The following is a 22,151-nucleotide window of genomic DNA, read 5'->3' as shown; positions in this document are numbered from 1 at the left end:
TCAGCCAGAATTCCTGTTTCTGAGCACTGTTTCCTGTTGCCTGAAGGTGCCTCATGATAGCAATTCACTTCCTGTATCGTTATGTGCTCCTTTTAATTGAAATGAGTTGGTGGTGGAAAGGAGCTGGCAATTAGCTATTGGTCTTTCCACACCACCCAAGAGAAAGTTATACCCCCCACTCTCCCCTCCCACCCACCACCACCTACCCCCCAGCCTCCCCCATGCTCTTTTCAGCCTGGAAGCCTCAGATGTCTCAGTTCACCCTTGCGTTAATAATTCAATCTAGACAGGTCCAGTCATGATAACACAACAATGTTATTTATGAGTTCACATCTCTGCCGGACACAGTTTACAGAAGTGGCCTGGTCAACATTTTCCCTTGACCAAAAGCACCAAAACCGGATTCACCGGTCAGCCACAGACTCCCTTGTGTCAGACCATAGGGTACCATCATGCACGATGCAAATGGTAATATTTAAAATTTCAAGCCCTCCTCTCCAGTGGATTTGGCCACATGTGTTCAATGGGCAGGTGGAAATGGGAGCCATGTCCTCAGCTAGTGGTCGGGTGTGATGGATTGCCTGGGCATAGTGAAGAAGGGTGGTCACCCAGGGGAGGAGCATGTGCCCATATAGGCCGGATACAATCGTGGGCTGAAAGTCTGGAATTTCCAGCCTGCATTCGCAGTGAGCGTTGGAGTTGGGCTGATAGTTTGCAAATAAGCAGACATTTACAATGACATTCCTTTGTCTGCTATTTCAGAAGATTCACTGACCCACTTGCTTTTGAATGGGTTAATGCCTCTACTAAAATAGCAGGCACTAGATAGTATCAGAGCAATGTGTTAAATAGTTGAAAGTACAAAACTTCAACGTTGCTGAAAAGATGACAAAAATGTTGCTGAAGCTTTTCGTCTTGTACTCACTGGGTCAAACACAAGAATGTAAAATTTCAAACAATCACCACAATTTATACTAATTACTACACTTTATACTAATGTGCCATGCTAATTGGTTGGCAAATCAACTCTGGCTTTTTAATTTTATTTATTTATTTTATTTTGCCTCAGTCGAACTGAGCCAACTTGCCAACCAATCAGCACCCTTTTCTCCTGTCGTGTAAATTGTTGTGATGATTTGAAATTTGGTATTCTTGGATCTGTCCTGATGAGTGCAAGGTGAAAAGCTTCGGCGGTATATGTCTCCCTTTTCGGCAATAATGTGTTAATTGCTAATATCAGTAATTTTAGGATTCTGTTGCTGAAGTTGGAACATAGCTGAAACAAAAACAGAATTACCTGGAAAAACTCAGCAGGTCTGGCAGCATCGGCGGAGAAGAAAAGAGTTGACGTTTCGAGTCCTCATGACCCTTCGACAGAACTACAGGCTGAGGAGTCATTAGGGATTAAGCCTGTTCCAGTGTGGAGATTTTTAAAAGGCAATGGCTGGCAACTTGACATAAATAAAATGCTGGAAATAATCAATGGGTTCACCACCTCTAAAGGTGGGTTGATGTTTGGGATTGTAACTCCTTCCCTGGAACCCTCTGAGCCATCATTTCATTCAGGGAGGGAGTTGCTGTGCTACTTGCTTTGCTTCCAGTTAGCAATTCATCCTGTTGATAAAAGTGGAACATTTGATTCATGAATTCTTTTACACAACAAATTATGATCTGGAATGCACCGCCTGTAGCGTTCAATTGTTCTGTGTTTGATTGTGAGTGTCTAGTAACTGATCTATGCACACTGTGCTTGATTGGTCAAGGCTGGGTGTTGAGTCAGAACTAAGTAAACAGGCACCACTGAAGCTACTAAAGGTTGAGCTGTAAGTATGGGTGCAGACAGTTTGTGGCTGCAGAGATATTTTAAAGCAGTATCATCTCTGCATGACTTTAAGACAAATCAAACATTTAAAATATACAACACTGCCTGAAAGGGCAATGAAAGCAGATTCAATAACTTTCAAAAGGGGGTTGGATAAATACTTGAAAAGGAGGAATTTCCTGGGCTATGGGGAAGGGAAAGGAGTGGGGGGGGAGCGAAATGGTTCTTTCAAAGAGATGGCACGGGCACAATGGACCGAATTGCCTCTTGTACTGTAAGAATCGACATCAGGATTTCTGTTCCGTCAATGATAAAGTGAAAATTGCTGCAGGACGTGTGTTCAGAGAGTGTCAAACTAAATGGAAACTGTTAAAGACACTCACAGTCTAGATTACTGATCAGTGTGATCCTCCTGAAAGATACACAGGGAAGCAAAGATAATGCTGCATTGTAGAGTGACAGAGGGTGACAGTAAAGCCTTTAATTCCCCAAGCTTGCTGAGCAGACAGCACACTGCGAAAGTGCTTGGAATCGGTAGGAGCATGCCTGAAAAAGTATAATGCGCAGGAACATCTGTGTTCAAATTACAGCAATGCAGCTGCAGTCCATACCCGAAACAAACTGGGGCTAAACTCAGGTTTCATTCCTCCACAACTTGCTAATGACATATTCAGATCTGCACCAACAGAATGATAATATCTCCAAACCTCCCTTGGGCAATAAAAGGACAGCATCTGAAGCTGGCCATTTAAAGTAAGAGCCCGTACAAACGGCAACTGAGAATAGTTGTGTCGGCATACTGTATTTTGTAATGGTTCGGTTGTAATGAAGGTGACATTTGAAGCAGAGCTGTGATCCAGAATTTGCACATGAGCCATTTTATGTAGTTACAGTTGCAGGGTAGACCTTGTCTGCAGTCACATTGCCCATGAGTGCAACACTTACCTCTTGTGAAACCACTATCACCCTCTTTTAAACTTGCCCTCTTCTCTGGCTAGACCCCTCCAGCTCTGTCTCCAAGGTAAGTGGTGATGTGTTGTCATTCCCCAGCTTGCCAACCTCTCTGTGGCCTGCAGAAATCAAGTCTGGCTCCTGTGGCCCCTGACCTTCTCCCTCCTTCTAATATCTCCCTCACTCCCCCACTGTTAATAAGCACACAACATAACAGGTTAAGAAACAGGAGTAGGCCACACAGCCCTTTAAGCCTGCGCCACCATTCAATAAGACCATGGCTGAACTTTGACCTCAACTTCACTTTTGTGCCCAATCCCCATATCCCTAATTTCCCGTACTCCTCAAAAATCTATCGCTCCCTGTCTTGAATATACGGAATGATTCAGCATTGGCGTACAGAAGCAAAACATTTGCTGCTGCTAACTGGTCAGCTATCTCTCTCAGCTATCAGCTCTGAAGGAGAGTCATACAGACTCGAAACATTAACTCTGTTTCTCTCTCACCACAGATGCTGCCAGACCTGCTGAGTTTTTCCAGCATTTTCTGTTTTTATTTCAGATTTCCAGCATCCGCAGTATTTTGCTTTTATGATCAGCTATCTCACTTGGTAGCAAATTGGATGGTATTGCTCTGGGAGCTGCCACCTACAGGACAAATGTACAATCATAGCCCTCTAGGAAAGGGAATCCCAGGCCCCAAACCTCCTTGCACTCCCTTCTTGCCCAAACGGTGGTGAAAGGCTACCATTCCAATCACCAATAACCCTTCGAAACCAAATAAGATTGAAACAACTCAAAAACTTGCTGCACAGATCAGTTAAGGCAATACACTAGTGTCACACCCTTAATCAAAGATTTGAAATGGGAATCTAGAGCAAAGGAGGCAGAAAAAATAGACAGACCATGTTCTATAAAATATCTAATGAGCCGGTGGGAATTGACAGAAACAAGTACCTGGTGCTCTCCAGCAATGACAATACACAAGGCAGCCACCCACGCAAACTACAAAGACCATCTGTTTCCAAGACGGTGTATCAACAATCCCTCTTCCCAAGGACCAATCCCACAATGGAACAAGCTGCCAAAGGAAATAGTCCCAGCCCCCATCACTTGAAATCTTCAAGGCCCAGCTTTAGATTATTCCATTTCTAAGTTTTCATTACCAGGATTCGTGCCAGTGGGTCATGTCTGGTTAACTAGCACCAGCCACATGAATGTTGCTGGAATACAAATGTTAGTATGTGATGCCAAAGCAACCAAAGCAAAAATTAAAACATAAAATCCACCTCTGGCTACTCCAACAACTCAATCTGTCTGGAGAAACCAGAAAGACGGATTGTTCTCCTTGGAACAGAGAAGGTTAAGGGGAGATTTTAAAGGAGTTCTCAAAATTATGAAGAGCCTTGATAAGAGTAGATATGGAGAGACCGTTTCCAGTGGCAGAATGGTCAGTAAACAGAGAAGACAGAGTTAAGATAATTGGCAAAAGGACCAGAGGGAAGGTGAGGAGAAATTTCTTCACACAGTGAGTTATGATGGTCTGGAATATGCTGCCTGAAAGGGTAGTGGAAGCAGATTCAACAGGGTAATTTTCAAAAGGTAAATGGATAAATACATAAAGGAAAATAAATAATGCAGAGCTGTGGGAAAAGAGCAGGGGAGAGAGATGAACTGACACAGGCATGATGGGTCCAATGATCACCTTCTGTGCTTAGCATTCAATGAAATGATATTAAAAGCCCATGCTGTACTTTTAATACAGGTACCATCTCCACAGTGTGCCTAACCTCAGATTCTCCAACCCACCTGCCAACATTCCACTGTCTTCTACTAGCTCAATTCTGATTGGCTCCTTCAATTGCTACACAATCGGTTAACACAGGTCAGCTGACTGCAGTTCCGCCCAATGGACCGATTGGATTAGAGTGTCAATGATTGCAAAGCTCATGAAAAATGAGTTTATAAATTACTCCTATCTCTCTTTTACTCTTTCAGCTTTTCAAGAGCTGGCCAATCTCTGCAGAGAATCACTTGCCAACAACAATGCGCATCTGCACAGCACCTTTAGTGTGGCAAAACATCCCAAGGTGCTTTCAAAGGAGCTTTATAGGACAAAACTTTGACCCTGAGCCAACATAAGGCAATATTAGGACAGGTGACTAAAAGCCTGATCAAAGAAGAAAGTTTTAAAGAGTGTCTTAAAGAAAGAAAGCAAGAGGTGGAAAGGTTTGGAGAGGGAGTTTCAGAGCTTAGGGCCCAGGTAGCCAAGTTGTTTCAATGAAGGAGGAAGAGAGAGTGACACAGTAATCAAAGTGAAATTAAAGGTTACAAAGATACTGGGTGAGAATTTCCATCTGGTTCTCCCATTTTCCCTGCATAACCTCAGATTCCCCAGTGAGTCTTAGAACTCCCATGGAAATGCCCGACAATTGTGTTTGTATGTGAGCCAGAGTAGTTCCATCTCCACATCAGTCCCAGCCCATTGAGGCATCTTGACGTGCGTCCTACCTGTGGGTGACCTTGGCTGGCGTGACGAGGAACATCAAAAAAGGACCGGTACAGGCTTGGGTATTTTATCATGGTGGTATTAATACCAGCCAACCAGGGAGACTTCATCAATACTGTGTCTCTGGTTAAAAAATGTACAGATAGATTAATATCTTTACATCTATCATACTTCAAAAAATTAAATGCCCCACCATTGTTATCCCTCTGGTGACATCTTCCTGTGTGGCTCACACTTCACCATCCAGTTCACCACTCCTAGGGAGGGACGCTTTACAAAATTGACCCTCATTAACTCACCCCCAATTATGGGGAAGGAAACTGTCTCTCCTGACACCTGGGTTTAAATCCAGACTGGTGAACACCTAACTGTGCCGCCATTACTTATTGATCGACTCAAAGAGTTTCCACCATTCTACTTGTCTTTGATGGGCCTTGGCCCTTCACCTAGTTTCCTCAATTAATATACATCAATCCACAAGAAGACATCATAAATAATATAACTGTGCTTTGCAAAGTAGGCTCCACTGCATTCATTGATTTTAATTGAGAAACTGAGGTGAAGGGCTAAGGCCCATCAAAGGTGTGAAGACTAACAAAGCACTTGGGATTGATTAATAAATAATGATGGAACAGTTTGGATCCTTGCCTGGTATTCAACTCATGACAGGTTTCCCAATTTAGGTTCCACTATCAAAATCTATATATATACAGAGAGAGAGAAAGAGGAACAGAGGGAGAGACAGGGAGAGAAAAACACAGAGAGAAGAGAGAGAGAGGTGGAGAGAGATATATGTTCTGGATATGATACCTGATCCTGGTAAATTACTAAAGTGAATGCTTTAACCAACTGGCGACAATCGTCAAAGTCCTGATTGCAGTTTCACCATCTCCATGGAAATCACTGGAAATATTAGTGTCGATGTGACTCTAATGTGCTCGGGTTCCATGACAACCACTGCCAGTCAGCTAAAACTGCAGACAGAGCAATCTTGAGAACTCTGGCTGTCAGAGATGGAACTGGTCTCCAGCTGTAGGTGCTGATGGGTAAATGGTGGCCAGTACTTATTTCTTCGAAAGTGCAAATCCAGGTGGGGTAAAGGAACAAAGGAATCTCGGAGCACAAATGCACCGATCACTAAAGGTTGCACCACAAGTTAGCAAGGCCATAAAAAAAGCAAACCAAGCATTAGGTTTTGTTTCTATTGGGATAGAATTGAAAAGTAGGTAAGTTATGCTAAACCAGTTTCAAATCTTGGTTAGACCACACTTAAGGTACAGCGTGTGGTTCTGGTCACCATGAGCGGAATCTTATAGAGGGGATGGGGGTCTCGGCCACCGGCTGAAGAGCAGGTGAGACCCCTGCATCGCCTCTTTTCGGGAAGGCCTGCCACTCAGGTACTTGACAGGCCAGCAGCACTTCTTCCCCCGGGATCGAATACCCTGGGGGCAGAAGTCCTGTCCACTGAGAGTTGCAGGCCAATCAGAGGCTGGCAGCTCCTACCACACTACAGTCTCAGATCAAGGAGGGGCCCAGGTGAGTTACGGTGGGAAGGGGCTAACAGGGTGGGGGTTGTGGAGGGTGGGGCAAGCGGGGTGGCAGCAAGGGCAGGGGCATGGCTCTCCAAAGCAACCCCCCCCCCCTCCTCCTCGCCCCTTCCCAATGCCAGATCTCTTGATCAGTGCCTTTGAACAAGTGACCACCACCATCACCCCCACCTTGGAATCCACAAGCAAACACGCCAGGGTTTGCTTGTCATGCTCCCTGAATGGTGAGTCCTCCACCTACCAATGGGTTAATGCCAACAGCAGAGGGATAAGGCCCTAAAGTCGGCATTAATTGTCCACTTAACAGCGTCAATTGGCGATGGGGCAGAAAGGCCGTCCCACCATGAACATAAACAGGGTGGAGGTGAGGAAGAGGCAGCATCCCCACCGCCACTCTCCGGCCTGATTAAATGTCATCTCACCACCAAACTCACCAAGTGGTGGGGAGAGCAGGAGATTCTGCCTTATATTATAAATTGTACATAGAGGCAGTGGGGATGGTGCAGAGACGATTTACAAGGATGATACCAGAAATATGTGGGGTGTACAGACCGGGAAAGGATTGACAGGCTGGGCTCCCCCCTTGAAAAAAAGGAAGGCTGAGGGCTGACCTAATACAGATCTTTAAAATGATGCAAGGTCTTGATAGAGTGGATACAGAGGGAATGTTTTCTCTTGTGGGGAAAAGCGGAACTAGAGGCCATCAATGTAAGATAGTCACCAAGAAATCCACCACGGAATTCAGAAGAAACTTCTTCAGCCAAAGGGTGGTGAAATGGTGGAACTCGCTATCGCAGGGAATGGTTGAAGTGAATAGAATAGACACAGTTAAGGGGACACTAGATAAGATATGAGGGAGAAGGGAATAGAGGGTTACATTGGAAGATTCAAATCAGAAAAGATGTGAAGAGTGAAACATAAACAATAGCATGGATTGGTTGGGCTGAATGGCCTGTATCTGTGCTGCAGATCTTATGTAATCTAATGTAATCACCCCACACTCCGATTTTGAGCACATTACACTTAACTTAGAATGAGCACTGCAGCATTTTTCAGTGTCCAATCCAACAATGCTTGAATGCTACAGTCAGATTGCATCACGTGGATAGAAATTATTGTAATGTAAATACTTACTTGTAGGATTCATAGTCAGGCACTATTCTGGCCACTGCAAGGAGTGGGCCCTTGGAGTCCTTCAGTGGATTCTCCACAGCTCGAAGCAGAACCTGAAAGCAACATGAAACCACTTACTAACATTCACTCAGCTAATGCAGTGTCGTCTTTGTTTTGTTACCCTAGCTTAAACTCCAGAATACCATAGCGCTGTGAGCTCATCACTGCTGCAGTAAAAGCTGAAATTGTCAAAGTTTCACATGAGGCCATTCAACATAAGAGAAAGGTTAATATTGTCTTGCCCAAACCATGAGCTATGTATCTTTGAGGGGAGGCTAAATGGGCACATGAGCGAGAGGATATGGTGGTGGAGTGAAATGAAGAAGGGGGAGAGAAGGCTCATGGATCATAAACGCCGGCACAGACCATGTGGGCTGAGTGGCCTATCTCTGTGCTGTAAATTCTATCAGACCTTAACTGACTGATTGTGTGTTTTTGGCATTCTCTGTTAGATTCCCAGTTGCCCTTCAGCCCATCTATTTGATGGCTGGGATTGGACAGCCCCTCCCGCCGGCAGGATCTTCCGGTCCCGCTGAAGTCAACGGCCTTTTGGATGGCTCGCTGCTGCATTTCCTGGCCCCAGCCCCACCACGATGGGGCTGGAAATCTGCGCCTCATCAGTCTCGAGGGAACCGGGTCGGTTGAGATCTGTTTGGGGGTGGGGGGGGGGCGGCGTCATCTCTGTTTTTGCAAGTCTCCCCAGGCCCATGCAGGTGAAGATCCCCACTCAGGGTTAGGAGCCATGGCCATTGGTGGAAACCAATGACTTTTTGGTGGTGAAGGTGGAAGAGCAAGAACCTCGAGGGACAACGGCTGAGGATCCTTCGGGAAGAGGACTTGCGTTTCCTTTAAGCACACATGAGGAAGACAACAGGAAACCACCTGTTGTATTCTTTTCCTTAGTCATATTGCTTATTGAAATTGGAAAGGGGAGACTCCTATGGGCAACTGAAGAGGAAAGCGCAGGGCCGTGAGGTGGGGGGAAACGAGCTGAAGACCTCCCCTTTGGCAATCACCATGACAATTGCATCAATCTACGTCCTTTATGAAGCCCTTGCATATGAGGCCCAATTTGAAGTTGAGGCGCTTTTGGAATGGAAGGGGTTCGGAGCAGATGGGAATTGACCTCCTGTGCGGAGTCCAGGAATTATTTTAACTCTTTGGCCTCACTTAAATGATGCTGAACTGTCTCCCAAATGAGGCCCATAGGAGTGGCGGCATCATCAGTGGAAGTGGGAATTGGGACAAGAAGGGATGCCACAGGGACCCATGGAAATAGTGCCAGTTTAACCCATCCCCCTGCCCATAACTTCATCAGAACTCTGATGAAGAGTCATACGGACTTGAAACGTTAACTGTGTTCCTCTCCGCAGATGCTGTCAGACCTGCTGAGTTTTTCCAGCTATTTTTCTTTTTGTTCCAGGGATTGGGACCTAGGCAACTGAAGGCACAGCCACCAAAAGGCGGAGCGATTAAAATTGGGACTTCCTTTTATGTTTCTGTCTGGACTCTTTCCCACCAGCGCTTGGTTGGGAATGGCAATGGGTTCTATTCTCAGATACCCTGCTGCTGAATTGGTGCGAAGGTGATGGACAAGTCTCCCCGTATCCACCCTCGCTAGCTCGGCTCCCTGAAGCCGACGGCAAACTTGACATGCCTATGGTATCGATGGTGCAGAGGCTGGGGCCATCAATCGCGAGGGTTCATCATCAACCACACATAAAAAAGGGACACCAAAGGACACCTTAAGCATTCAGCCGAGAGCACTTGATGACTGAATCTGTGATGCTTTGAATGCCTCGGTTGCCATGGCACTGCAGGAATCAGCAGGCATGGGCGTGGAGCTGTGGCGGGAGTGGGCTGAAATTACACCGTGTACACACACAGAAGACTGAACGTGCTCATCTAAAACTCTTCCTGCCTGCTGTATTTTCGGGAGCCGTTAACCAAGTATTTGAAATGAAGTAAAACCTTCGCTGAAAAAGGAAAAAGTACTCCAGACCAAGACAAGAAGCAGGCGTGTTTTAATAATTGCATTTCCAGGATCAGAGCAATTAGCAGCCTCACTAAAAACTTTATATCTGCATACATTAATATTAATATCCTTTGAGTGACATATGCTGTCTTTAGATTTCTCAACACATGTTTAGTGTCAGTGCATCTGTAAGTAAGGTCACTTCTTGAAGTGAATGTTATTATGCACAAATGGAGAAACTAGATAACCCCAGGAGAACCCCACCCCCACCCCACCAGATTCGTATCAGAATTCTTTCCACTGTCATCTTTGTTGTTAAAGAAATGAGTGTGTCTTTTTTTCCTGGCGCACACATTCCAGATCCCACCTCAAACCCGGTGAAAGCGAAGCCTTCTTGACGAGGGATGATGCAGCCTTTTCGAACGATGCTGATGTACAATCGAACGCCAGACGGGATGCTGGGGTGGGGCTGGAGTTGGGGGAGGGGTGGGTGGGGAGGTGGAAAGAGACAAACAAGAAATATCACTGTCAATCAGAAGCCAAAAACACATAAATACTATGGCTACAAAAGCAGGTCAGAGGGTAGAAATCCTGTGGCAAGTAACTCACCTCTTGACTACACTATCTACAAGGCACAAGTCAGGAGTGTGATGGAATACTCTCCACTTGCCTGGATGAGTGCAGCTCCCACAACACTCAAGAAGCTTGACGCCCTTTAGGACAAAGCAGCCCACTTGATTGGCACCCCATCCACAAACATTCACTCCCTCCACCACCAGCGCACAGTAGCAGCAGTATGTGTACCATCTACAGGGGTTGCACTGCAGGAATTCAGCAAGGCTCCTTAGACAGCACCTTCCAAACCAAAAAACCACTACCGTCTAGAAGGGCAAGGGCAGCAGATACATGGGAGCACCAGCACCTGGAAGTTCCCGTCCAAGTCACTCACCATCCTGACTTAGAAATATATCACCGTTCCTTCACTGTCGCTGGGTCAAAATCCTAGAACTCCCTCCCTAACAGCACTGTGGGTGTACCTACACCACATGGACTGCAGCCGTTCAAGGAGACAACTCACCACCACCTTCTCAAGGACAATTAGGAATGGGGAATAAATGTTGGCCCAGTCAGTGATGCCCACATACCGTAAATGAAATTAAAAAAAACACAGGAATTAATCCTTGTATTAGTTCCAATAGGAGAGCACTATAGTGACAATCCAGGAGCCTCAAAGGTGAAGGGAAAGTATCATGCAGTCATTAATACTCATTGTGCTAGGAATAGTTGAGGTGAATAGCATAGATGAATTTAAGGGGAAGCTAGATAAATAGATGAGGCAGGAAGGAATGGAGGGATATACTGTTAGGGTTAGGTGAGGTAGGTTGAGAGGAGGTTTGAGTGCTACATAAATGCAGACATGGGCTAGTTGGGCCAAATGGTCTGTTTCTTTGCTGTATATTCTATGTAATATCGGGTTCCTACGACATGAAAAGAACCCCACCAATGTATGTTTAAAACTTTAACCTTATTGCTATTTTTTTTTAACTGGACTGTTGAACAATGAAAAGATGGCTGCTACAAGTCACCTGATCACAGGATTGGCCCTTTGTTAGGGAGCTAACCCCAGGAGTTTCAAGAACAAAAGAATTTTTTTTTCTCAGCTTCTGGAATTTCACACTCCATTGTACAAACCCCTTGTAATCATCGAAAGCAGAGGAAGTGGACGCAAACTGCTTCCCCATCATGGGCTTTTTTGTAATTCGGAAAATGCAACTTCTTAGATTACCTCTCAGGTCCCTTTGTAAATATAAACTCAGGCACACTGCAGGAATCCACAGAATGATCATCATCTGGAAGATAGTGATCCATTAAAGAAACAACTTGCATTATCACCACATTGTTAACATTGCAATCATCCCAAAGGGTTTCACAAAGGAGGGGAGGAGCAGAGGAGAGGTTAGGGGAACATTGCTCCCTGACCAGAGAGAGAAGGGAGTTGGAGCGGCAAGGTTTAGGAAGACAGTCCCAGAGTGTGCAGTCAAGACTGCTGAAAGGGCAAGGACAATGAGACCAGAATGAGGAGACTGAGAGGTGATGGCTGAGACATTGGACCAGAGGAGGGCGCAGACGTTGGTGGTGGTGAGGTGGGGTGGAGTGGGGTGGGGTGGGGTGAGGTGAGTGGTGGGTGGGGGAAGGAGGCTGGGATGGAATTTGTAAATGTGGGTAAGGGCTCTGAATTTTGTACTCAACGCTTTGATGAATAGGGGAATTAAAGAGAAATGGAGTGATGAGTAATTCGTGGTTACGTGATGAGACATGATCAGTGGGTCAGGGGGACTTCTGTTTCCTGTTTCTCTTTCTGATTTTATCAGTTACCTTTGGCATTTAAGTGATATTTTTCCTGGGTCATTTTCAATGCGATGGAACAGTTTCATTGTAGGGAAGATTGTAGATGCCACCTTAAATTTCAGTTGGAATATTGTGCTGTAGTCAAGAATACAAAATCAACTGGCAGCTGTTTTCAGATATTCCTAGAGATGGCCAAAGCAGCACTCCCAGTATCACCTCTATGTAGCAGCCCTGACCTTTCCTAATGTGCATGGGTGGGTGTTGCATCACACCAGAACCATTAATTATTGGGAACAGTTTACTTCCCACTAGCCTGGCCCACCCTTTCAGAACAGGACAAAAGATTTTGTATTTATGTAGTGCCTTTCACAACCACAAGATACCCCAAAGCACTTTACACCCACTTAGAAGTGCTGGAACTGTTGTAATGTAGGAAATGTTTGAGCCAATTTGTGCACAGCAAGCTCCCACACAAACCACAATGAGATAAGTGGCTAGACCTTCTGATTTTAGTGATGGTGGTTGAAGAATAGTCATTGGACAGGACACCAGGGAGAACACCACGACTCCTCCTTGAATAGTGATGTGGGGGATTTTACACCCACTTACCTGTATCAGCTCGACATGGTAATGATGAAACATCTGCAGATAGGTGATAGGTACACGGTAACTGGCTAATAGTTCCTTGGTTCTGCTGTCCGCAATGTCCAGGACCACCACTGTGGAGCAATGAGAAAAAGACAGAAAAAAGGGCTGGATTTCCATTCGCGAAAGTGGTGGGCTTGGAGGCAGATGTGCGGACAATTCCACGCTACTGACCAAAGTGCTGGTCTGCCAGTATGTGTCCGCCTCCAAACTATTTTCAGTGAGGCGGCTTACGTGGTTGTGGAAGGGGTTGGTAACGACTACCTGCGGCAGGTAGTCATTAAGACCAATTAAAGGAAGTCATCATACACGTCTGGAATTTTCCGGATTGCAGACGAGCCTCCCCATTGAGGCTAAAGCCCAGCAGGTGGATGGATGTGGCTTCCCGGCTGCAGGCTTGGTGGGGGGGGGGGGTGGGTGGGTTGGTGGTGGTGGTGGGGGGGTGGGAGGGGGAGGGTGGGGGGGTCTCAGCGATGATGTAGTGTATTGAAAATTGCTTTATGCATTTTGTTCAAAAACCTCAAAAGTTTCATACCTAACGGCAATGTTTCCTATTTCGCACTATCCTATCACCATTGTGATGTTCCTGGGACAGAAACGGTTATATATTCAGCTAGAGACATTTAGAATTAGAACTGTGTTGTCAAACATGGATCTTTTATTATCTCTTTCTAGCGAACTCCCTCTGATTCTACATATGTGCATGTTAACCTCAACTCGATAAAATGAACAATGCAATTTTCAATACACTACAGATGCCTCTTTTAATTCTGTAGCCCCCAAATCAACATTGTGGGTGCCAGAGATCCACAGGCCATCCTGCAGAGATGTCCCCCCACCCTTTTCACACCTTGGCAGCTGTGACTTTAGAGGTACCTCCAGTTTGAGGTGCGCTCACAGTCTCCCACCTACTATGGCAGCACCCATGTAGGCTGCTGGCTGCCCACAAGCCTTGGGCACTCCCATTGCCCTCCTGGCTGCAAAACCCATCTGCCATCCTTAATTAGATGGAGCTCTTGGAGGCAGCTTCTTAATTGGTCACCTCTGTTGTATATTTTATAAATCTTTAAACAATGCAGAGATGACACCAGGTTCTAAGTGTGCAACAGGTTTAGCTACAAGGGTTTTAAAATACCTCTGCAATCACAAAATGTCTGTACTCATGCTTATAGCTCAGCTTCCAGTAACTGCTGTAGTGCTCTGGGTCAACACCTAGGCTTAACCAATCAAGCACAAGGAGCTTGGATCAGTGACCAGACTCATATAATCAAACACAGAAAATTGACCATTACTGCCTCCTTGAAAATCTTCTCCAGAATTCAGCCCGGCATTGGTATCAGGACACCGGAACTAAAATCCCAGCCTAATGTTTCTACTACAAAATAAATCCTGAGCAATAAGAAAAATTTGAAGCAACACACACTTAAATCCAAGGAGCTGTTAAGACTATAATTTTTTTTAATCACCACATTACTGATATGAATGGTTCTTGGACATGGAATTAAAAAATATTTATAAGTTGCACATCCTCACAGTCAACACTAAGATTACAAAGGATGCCTTGCTACTTATTATTGGTAGTTGAATCCAGATGTCATGCAAACATGTGGAAATGATGGGCAGGGAGAGACAAGTTGGTTCAACAAGCCCAATCCCAAACCCTACTTCACATCACTATTTTCGCCTCTTTTGAATTTCATTTCACATATCTTGATGAACTTTGCACCAAATATTACCATCCAATTATCAAGGAATTCCAAATAGTTCTCTCTCTATTCCATGCTCCCAAGACAAACTGGCTGGTGTTTGGGGTTAGCCAGGCATACAATGTATTATTATGGTTAGTTACAGATAGTATAATCTCACATTGTGAACAGTATGTGACCTGGCTTGGAAACAGGCTGTTCCTGACCTCTGTACAGAAATTGTACCCTGTTGTATAATTATTTTGACAGTTGCTTACACCGTGAAGGGTGGAATTTTGTGCCTTCCCCAGAGTCAAGTTTGGTAGTGGGTGAGGATTCCTGCCCCCAAACCTGATTAACCCCGTGGTGGAAGGGCCATTGTCAGCCTTCCACCCTGCTGATATTTGAGGCCCTTAATTGGGCAATTAATGTCCCTCTGAAGAGCCTCATCCCACTCATCAACCAGCATCAGCCGGGGGGGCTCACCATGTGGGAAGCGCAATGAGCAAATGCTGTCAGAGTTGCTCGCGGCCTCCCAGGAGGTCCCTTGTTTGAAGGCACTAAGTGCGTGATCGAAGGACCCGACACCGGGTTGCCCTTGCTGCCAACCCCCTCCCCCCATCCCCCAATTAAGGATGCAGTTAGATCCAGACTGCAAAGCCCAAGTGACTGCAAAACTGGGTTTGTAAGTGAGCATGTAATTCTGAACATTAGATTGTTATTCTCCTCATTCTGATTTAGTTTTCATTAGATATTGAATTTTCTTGAACCCTGAAATAAATTCACCAAATTCTAGATAATGGAGATAAGGAATCCTAAGCTAAAACACACGGCAACACAAAAATCCATTTCCCCTCCCTGGTTTCCTGCTACTTGTCTTTTAGGCTGACACAGGACAATGGATGCAAAACCACTGAAACCATCTCTAACACATGGGAATTATTTCTGGAGGAGATGGCAAAGCAGAGACAACATCAATAGCTCAGCAGGGGGGCGAGGGACCGAAACAACTCAAGAATGAGTTACACATTCCTTAGCTAATATCACCACCTTCAACACCTCTTTGTCCTTTTGTCTATGACATATTTTGGTTATCTCCACCTATCACTGGCCCTCTATCCAGCTCTACCCTCCCCCCACCTTAAACCAGCTTATATTTCACCTCTTTTCTATTTTTACTTAGTTCTGTTGAAGAAACGTTAACTGTGTTCCTCTCCGCAGATGCTGTCAGACCTGCTGAGTTTTTCCCAGTATTTTTGTTTTTGTCAAGAATGAATGCTTCAAGGAACGAATCAAAGAGAAAAAACAAACAAGTGTTTACGAGGCAGCAAATTAACAACACCAACATTTACATAGCACCTTTCTCGTAGCAAACATGGCCCTTGGTGTTTCCCGGCAGTGTTCTCAGTCAATATTTGACAACGAGCCATGGATGGGGTTAACAGGCAAGTGACCAAAAGCTTACTCAAAGAGGATTGTCTTAAAGGAGGCCAGAGATAGATAGCGAGAGAGAGAGAGAGAGAGAGAGAAAGTGACACGGAGAGGTGTAAGCAGGGGATTCCAAAGCTTGGGGCCCAGGGAGCTGAAAGCAAGGCCACCAATGGTGGAGCGATAAAAATAGGGGATGTGCAAGAGGCCAGAATTGGGAGGAGTCCGGAGATCTCGAAGGATTGGAGTAAATATAGAGATCGAGGGAGGGGTGAGGAGACGGAGGAATTTGGAAGCAAGGATGAGGTGTTGCTGGACTAGAATCCAATGTAGGTCAACCGAGCATGTGGGTGAGTGGCACTTGCTGCAAGTTAAGATATGTGCAGCAGGTTTTTTTGGATGAGCAGAAGTTGATGTAGGGTGGAACAAGTTAAGAAAAAATCAGTGATTCTAATGTGACTTCTGTTCCATGTCTTTGAAGTGAAGTGTACCACATATGGCTCATTGTGCCTCACCTGATATTTCCCTGAACTACCTCCCTGCCCCTGAGCCAGAAGCTCCGAGTTCAAGTCCTACTCCAAGACTTGATGGAAGGTCTGTCCATAATGTGGCCAAATAGATTGATTATCGACCTGCAAGTCCCTCCAATATACCCATGGCAGGCAGTGAGAGGAGGAGAATTCCCTGGTCAGCCATGCTCAATGTGGAGTGGCGTCCCTTGGTGGAGAACACCCTGGCTTCAGCCTGGTGATCTGTTCGAGGATAAACAAACTACGAAAAACAGACAGGAGCATGTGTTTTGTCTGCCTCAAGGCACAGGAAGTCTTCTAAGCCTAATTCCTATGGCAGTAATTTACATTATGGGCTGCGCTCCCTCTTCAGACCACTGTTCAGTTACTCTTGCAGAGCCGGTGAGTTCATATTCTTTTTGCAAAGAATTTCCTGTGTCATTTGCCTTTAATCAGCTTAATTCAAATCTTGAGACTATTTCCAGTTGTTTCATAAACAGAAAACGGGTTTATCGGAAAAGTTGTGAAACACATTTCACTCTCAGAAGCCTACATATAAGTAGAGTGTCTACTTTTTATCTCTTTGGCTGGGTGCCCTCTGGATTTATTTGAGAATAAACATTATTTACCCATAAAGCTGAGATTTTTACCTCTGATTGAGCCTGATATAAGGTCAGCAATGCCTCAAAAAGAAATTGAGGTCCTCCCCACAGCACCACTTTCATCCAGATTGTTAAATTGCTCCATTTGACCTTGTGGTTGGCGCTATACTCTCGAGCCATTTATGCATTCTGGACACTGGAGATGGATTGCTGTGTGCTATTTCCAAAAAACCGTGGCTGGAAATTTTCAAATGGCTGTGGGGTCAGGAGCCGATGCAGGTGATCCCCGTGAGTCATTGCAAAGGGCTATTGGGGGAATTGGGGGGGCGGAATTTGGTGCGTGGTGGGAGTGGGGAATGCTTTAACCTCCAATTAACGCCCCCCTAAGATCCTTAAGGAGCTTGTCAAGAAGCCTGTCAGTTCCCGAATGCAATTCTCAATTTTTTTTCCCCAGCAGCCTGAACAGTCTCATTTGTACATGTCAGCACTCAAATAAGTGTCTCTCCAGTTGTCTTTAAGATAAATCTGCGGGGCCATTCAGCACCAACATGAGTGCTGGTCCTTAGCTTGTCATCCAAGGCCGCTGTCCATCTTGTTCCACCTCTGTGGCCTTTAGGGTTGCCAACCCTCCAGGACTGACCTGGAGTCTCCAGGAACTGAAGGTCAATCTCCAGGACTGTTGTGTGCAACCCCGGAGAAAAATTATTTGGACATTGAAAATGATTGGGGTTTTATTTTGTCATTTTCTTTGAACACTTCTCTTTACCAGATATAAATGGGAAAAAAAGTGGCTATTTGGCTGACAGCCAAGTGTCATCCAATTGGATAATGAATCTTTTTGCCTTCCAATTGGTGCAGGAAGACAGCTTGACACAAGGATGGATGTGTTGGCCGACTAATGGCTGGAGTGTGAGGGCAAATCATGTGATGGAACCTCCAGGAATACATTTAATCACAGTTGGTGACCTTAATGGTTACCCAAGGAGATGTCTGTTCAAACCCCCCCAACATGGCTGCCACCTGCCTTTACCACTGGCCCCTGCATGCAGCTCCTGCTTCCCGATAGCCCTCAGCACCTCTAATTGGGTGCTGATTATTGTATAATTTATATATTTGATCTTCCTCAGAGCAATGCAGAGGTGCCACTACTTTCTAAATCTGCAACAGGTTTATTTACAGTGCTTTAGAATATCTCTGCACTCACGCTTATCCCAGCTCTTGCTTCTAGCACCTTCTGAGTGTCTTTTCGCTTTTCTCTGAGTTCACATCCAGGATTAACCAAGCAAGCACTGTGAGCATCAATTGCAAACAGACTCCCACAATCGAACGCAGAACAATTGAACACTACACCAATCTCGGCCTCCTGGTGAATTAGGCCATTCGCGCTTAGAAATCGTGTCACAGGAAGAACTCGGCTCCGGACCCCAGAATTCATCCAGGCATTCAATTCCCAACCCTGCATCGAAAATCCGGCCCTCTATTACTCAACCACATCTGAAGAAATTAACTCTGATCCTCAAATCGTATGGTCCATCACTTCAACTACAAGTTGGCAAATTGGGAATCCAGGTATGGCAAATTGTAATTCCGAGCAGTAAATAAATTAATAACAGACACTGGTATTGGACATGTGGTCTCAATATTCATATTCACATGCTGCATGCACATGAGCTTGAACATTTTTATGAGTTTGTGGATATAATGGTAAGATTACAAGCAGACGGATGAAGACTGTTGCAAGTACTTTTGCCATTTTGTTTATTGACTGGATATTTGTTCAGCGAGTATTCACACTTGAGCTATATTTACCTCTATTGTGTTTATGCAAGGTCTTTAATACAACTAGTGCATGTGCTTAAAAGGGTGTCATTGTAGGCCTGTGCCCAGTAGGGTTGCCAACCTTCCAGGATTGGCCTGGAGTCTCCAGGAATTGAAGATCAATCTCCAGGACACTGTGTGCAACCCTGGAGTAAAATCATTCGGATATTAAAAAATACATTCCCCACTCCCACCAAGCACCAAATTTTCTTTGAACGTTTCTCTTCACCCGATATAAAAATATTGAAACATCTGTGGAAGGGAGCAACGTTTCGAGTCCGTCTGACTCTTCAACAGAATTAAGGAAAAATAGAAAAGGGGTGAAATATAAGCTGGTTTAAGTGGGGGAGGGTTGGGACAAGAGAGCTGGATAGAGGGCCAGTGATAGGTGGAGATAACCAAAAGATGTCACAGACAAAAGGACAAAGAGGTGTTGAAGGTGGTGATATTATCTAAAGGAATGTGCTAATTAAGGGTAGAAAGCAGGACAAGCAAGGTACAGATAGCCCTAGTGGGGGTGGGATGGGGTGAAGGAATCGAAGAAAGCTAAAATGTAGAGATAAAACAATGGATGGAAATACATTTAAAAATAATGGAAAAAGGTGGGAAAAGAAAAATCTATATAAATTATTGGAAAAACAAAAAGGAGGGGGAAAAATCAGAAAGGGTCCAGTCCCTTCCCACCTACATCCGTGCTTCCTCTGACGCCCTACATCATATCAACAATTTCCAGTTCCCTGGCCCCAACCGCCTCTTCCCCACCATGGACGTCCAATCCCTCTGCACCTCCATCCCCCACCAGGATGGTCTGAGGGCTCTCTGCTTCTTCCTCGAACAGAGGCCCGAACAATCCCCATCCACCACCACTCTCTTCCGTCTGGCTGAACTTGTTCTCACACTGAACAATTTCTCCTTAAACTCCTCTCACGTGTGGCAATGGGTACCCGCATGGGCCCCAGCTATGCCTGTCTCTTTATCGGGTATGTGGCACATTCCTTGTTCCAGTCCTACTCCGGCCCCCTCCCACAACTCTTTCTCCAGTACATCAATGATTACTTCGGTGCTGCTTCATGCTCTCGTCTGGATCTGGAAAAAATTATTAATTTTACTTCCAATTTCCACCCCTCCATCATTTTCACATGGTCTATCACTGACACTTCCCTTCCCTTACTTGACCTCTCTGTCTCAATTTCTGGTGATAGACTGCACACCAATATCCATTACAAGCCCACCGACTCCCACATCTACCTCGACTACAGCTCCTCACACCCCGCTTTCTGTAAGAACTCCATCCCATTCTCTCAGTTCCTTCGCCTCCGTCGCGTCTGTTCTGATGATGCTACCTTCAAAAACAGTTCCTCTGACATGTCCTCCTTCTTCCTTAACCGAGGTTTTCCACCCACGGTAGTTGACAGGGCCCTCAACTGTGTCCGGCCCATCTCCCGTGCATCCGCCCTCACACCTTCCTCTCCCTCCCAGAAACATGATAGGGTCCCCCTTGTCCTCACTTATCACCCCACCAGCCTCCGTATTCAAAGGATCATCCTCCGCCATTTCCACCAGCATAATGACACCACCAAACACATCTTCCCTTCAACCCCCTCGGCGGCATTCCGTAGGGATCGTTCTCTCTGTCACACCCTGGTCCACTCCTCCATCACCCCCTGCACCTCAACCCCCTCCCACGGCACCTTCCCATGCAACCACAAAAGGTGCAACACCTGCCCCTTTACTTCCCCTCTCCTCACCGTCCAAGGGCCCAAACCCTCCTTTCAAGTGAAGCAGCATTTCACTTGTACTTCCCTCAACTTAGTCTACTGCATTCGTTGCTCCCAATGCGGTTTCCCCTACATTGGAGAGACCAAACGCAGACTGGGTGACCGCTTTGCAGAACACCTTCGGTCTGTCCACAAGCATTACCCAGACCTCCCTGTCACTTGCCATTTCAACACCCCACCCTGCTCTCATGCCCACATGTCCGTCCTTGGCCTGTTGCATTGTTCCAGTGAAACTCAACGCAAACTGGAGGAACAGGACCTCATCTTCCGACTAGGCACTTTACAGCCTTCCGGACTGAATATTGAGTTCAACAATTTTAGATCATGAACTCTCTCCTCCATCCCAACCCCTTTCTGATTTTTCCCCCTCCTTTTTGTTTTTTCCAATAATTTATATAGATTTTTCTTTTCCCACCTATTTCCATTATTTTTAAATGTATTTCCATCCATTATTTCCATCCACCTTTTAGCCTTTTTCGATTCCTTCACCCCACCCCCACTAGAGCTATCTGTACCTTATTTGTCCTGCTTTCTACCCGTGATTCGCACATTCCTTTAGATAATGTCACCACCTTCAACACCTCTTTTTCCTTTTGTCTGTGACACCTTTTGGTTATCTTCACCTATCACTGGCCCTCTATCCAGCTCTCTTATCCCGACACTCCCCCACCCCTTAAACCAGCTTATATTTCACCCCTTTTCTATTTTTCATTAGTTCTGATGAAGAGTCATGCGGACTCGAAACATTAACTGTGCTCCCTTCCACAGATGCTGCCAGACCTGCTGAGTTTTTCCAGGTATTTTAGTTTTTGTTTTCGATTTCCAGCATCCGCAGTTTTTTGCTTTTATCTAAAAATATTAAAAATTGGGAAGAAGAGGCTGTTTGGCTGACAGCTAAGCATTAGCCAATTGGGTAATGAGTCTTTTTGCTTTCCAGTTGGCGTGGGAAGGCAGTCTGTCACCAGGATGGATGTGTTGGCCGATTAATGGCTGGAGCGTGGGGGCAAATCAGGTGATGAAACCTGCGGGAATACATTTAATCACAGTTGGCAACCCTAGTGGTCAGTCAGTGATTTCTTTTGGCAAAGGCTAAATAGTGGCAGATACATGGCTGGGAAAGAACATTTCTGCCCATCGGCCTGGTCCCAAAAGGATATAGACCCCATCTGCTGCCCCATCCAATTAATACAAATGTTCTGTTGTGTGGTTGGAGAATGCTTCTGTCTTCCCCCAGCCCAGCACACCTGAATCATAGCAAGAGGTAGAGAAGATACTTCCTCACATTATATCAATGGGGGAAGAGGCTACAGTTGCAAGGAGCGGGTGAAGAAAGTAGAACCCTTTTCATTAAGGAACCTTAG

At 45.5% G+C, this 22,151-nt stretch overlaps 1 protein-coding gene across 1 annotated transcript in view; it reads right to left on the bottom strand.

The window, feature by feature from the left end:
* The window catches only part of ccdc33 (coiled-coil domain containing 33), a 312,770-nt gene that overhangs the window by 164,776 nt on the left and 125,843 nt on the right, over positions 1-22,151 (bottom strand). Inside the window, exons 6-9 of the mRNA XM_041178215.1 lie at positions 12,935-13,044; positions 10,344-10,445; positions 7,963-8,054; positions 5,284-5,404 (exon numbers count right to left, since the gene is read on the bottom strand). Coding sequence (XP_041034149.1) covers positions 5,284-5,404; positions 7,963-8,054; positions 10,344-10,445; positions 12,935-13,044 — 425 coding nt within the window. The remainder of the gene's footprint in view (positions 1-5,283; positions 5,405-7,962; positions 8,055-10,343; positions 10,446-12,934; positions 13,045-22,151) is intronic.

The sequence above is a fragment of the Carcharodon carcharias genome, chromosome 32 (genome assembly GCF_017639515.1).
Source record: "Carcharodon carcharias isolate sCarCar2 chromosome 32, sCarCar2.pri, whole genome shotgun sequence".
In the NCBI taxonomy this organism is placed as follows: domain Eukaryota; kingdom Metazoa; phylum Chordata; class Chondrichthyes; order Lamniformes; family Lamnidae; genus Carcharodon; species Carcharodon carcharias.
The sequence above is the reverse complement of the archived record's forward strand: the minus strand, read 5'-3'. Positions and strand labels throughout refer to the sequence as shown.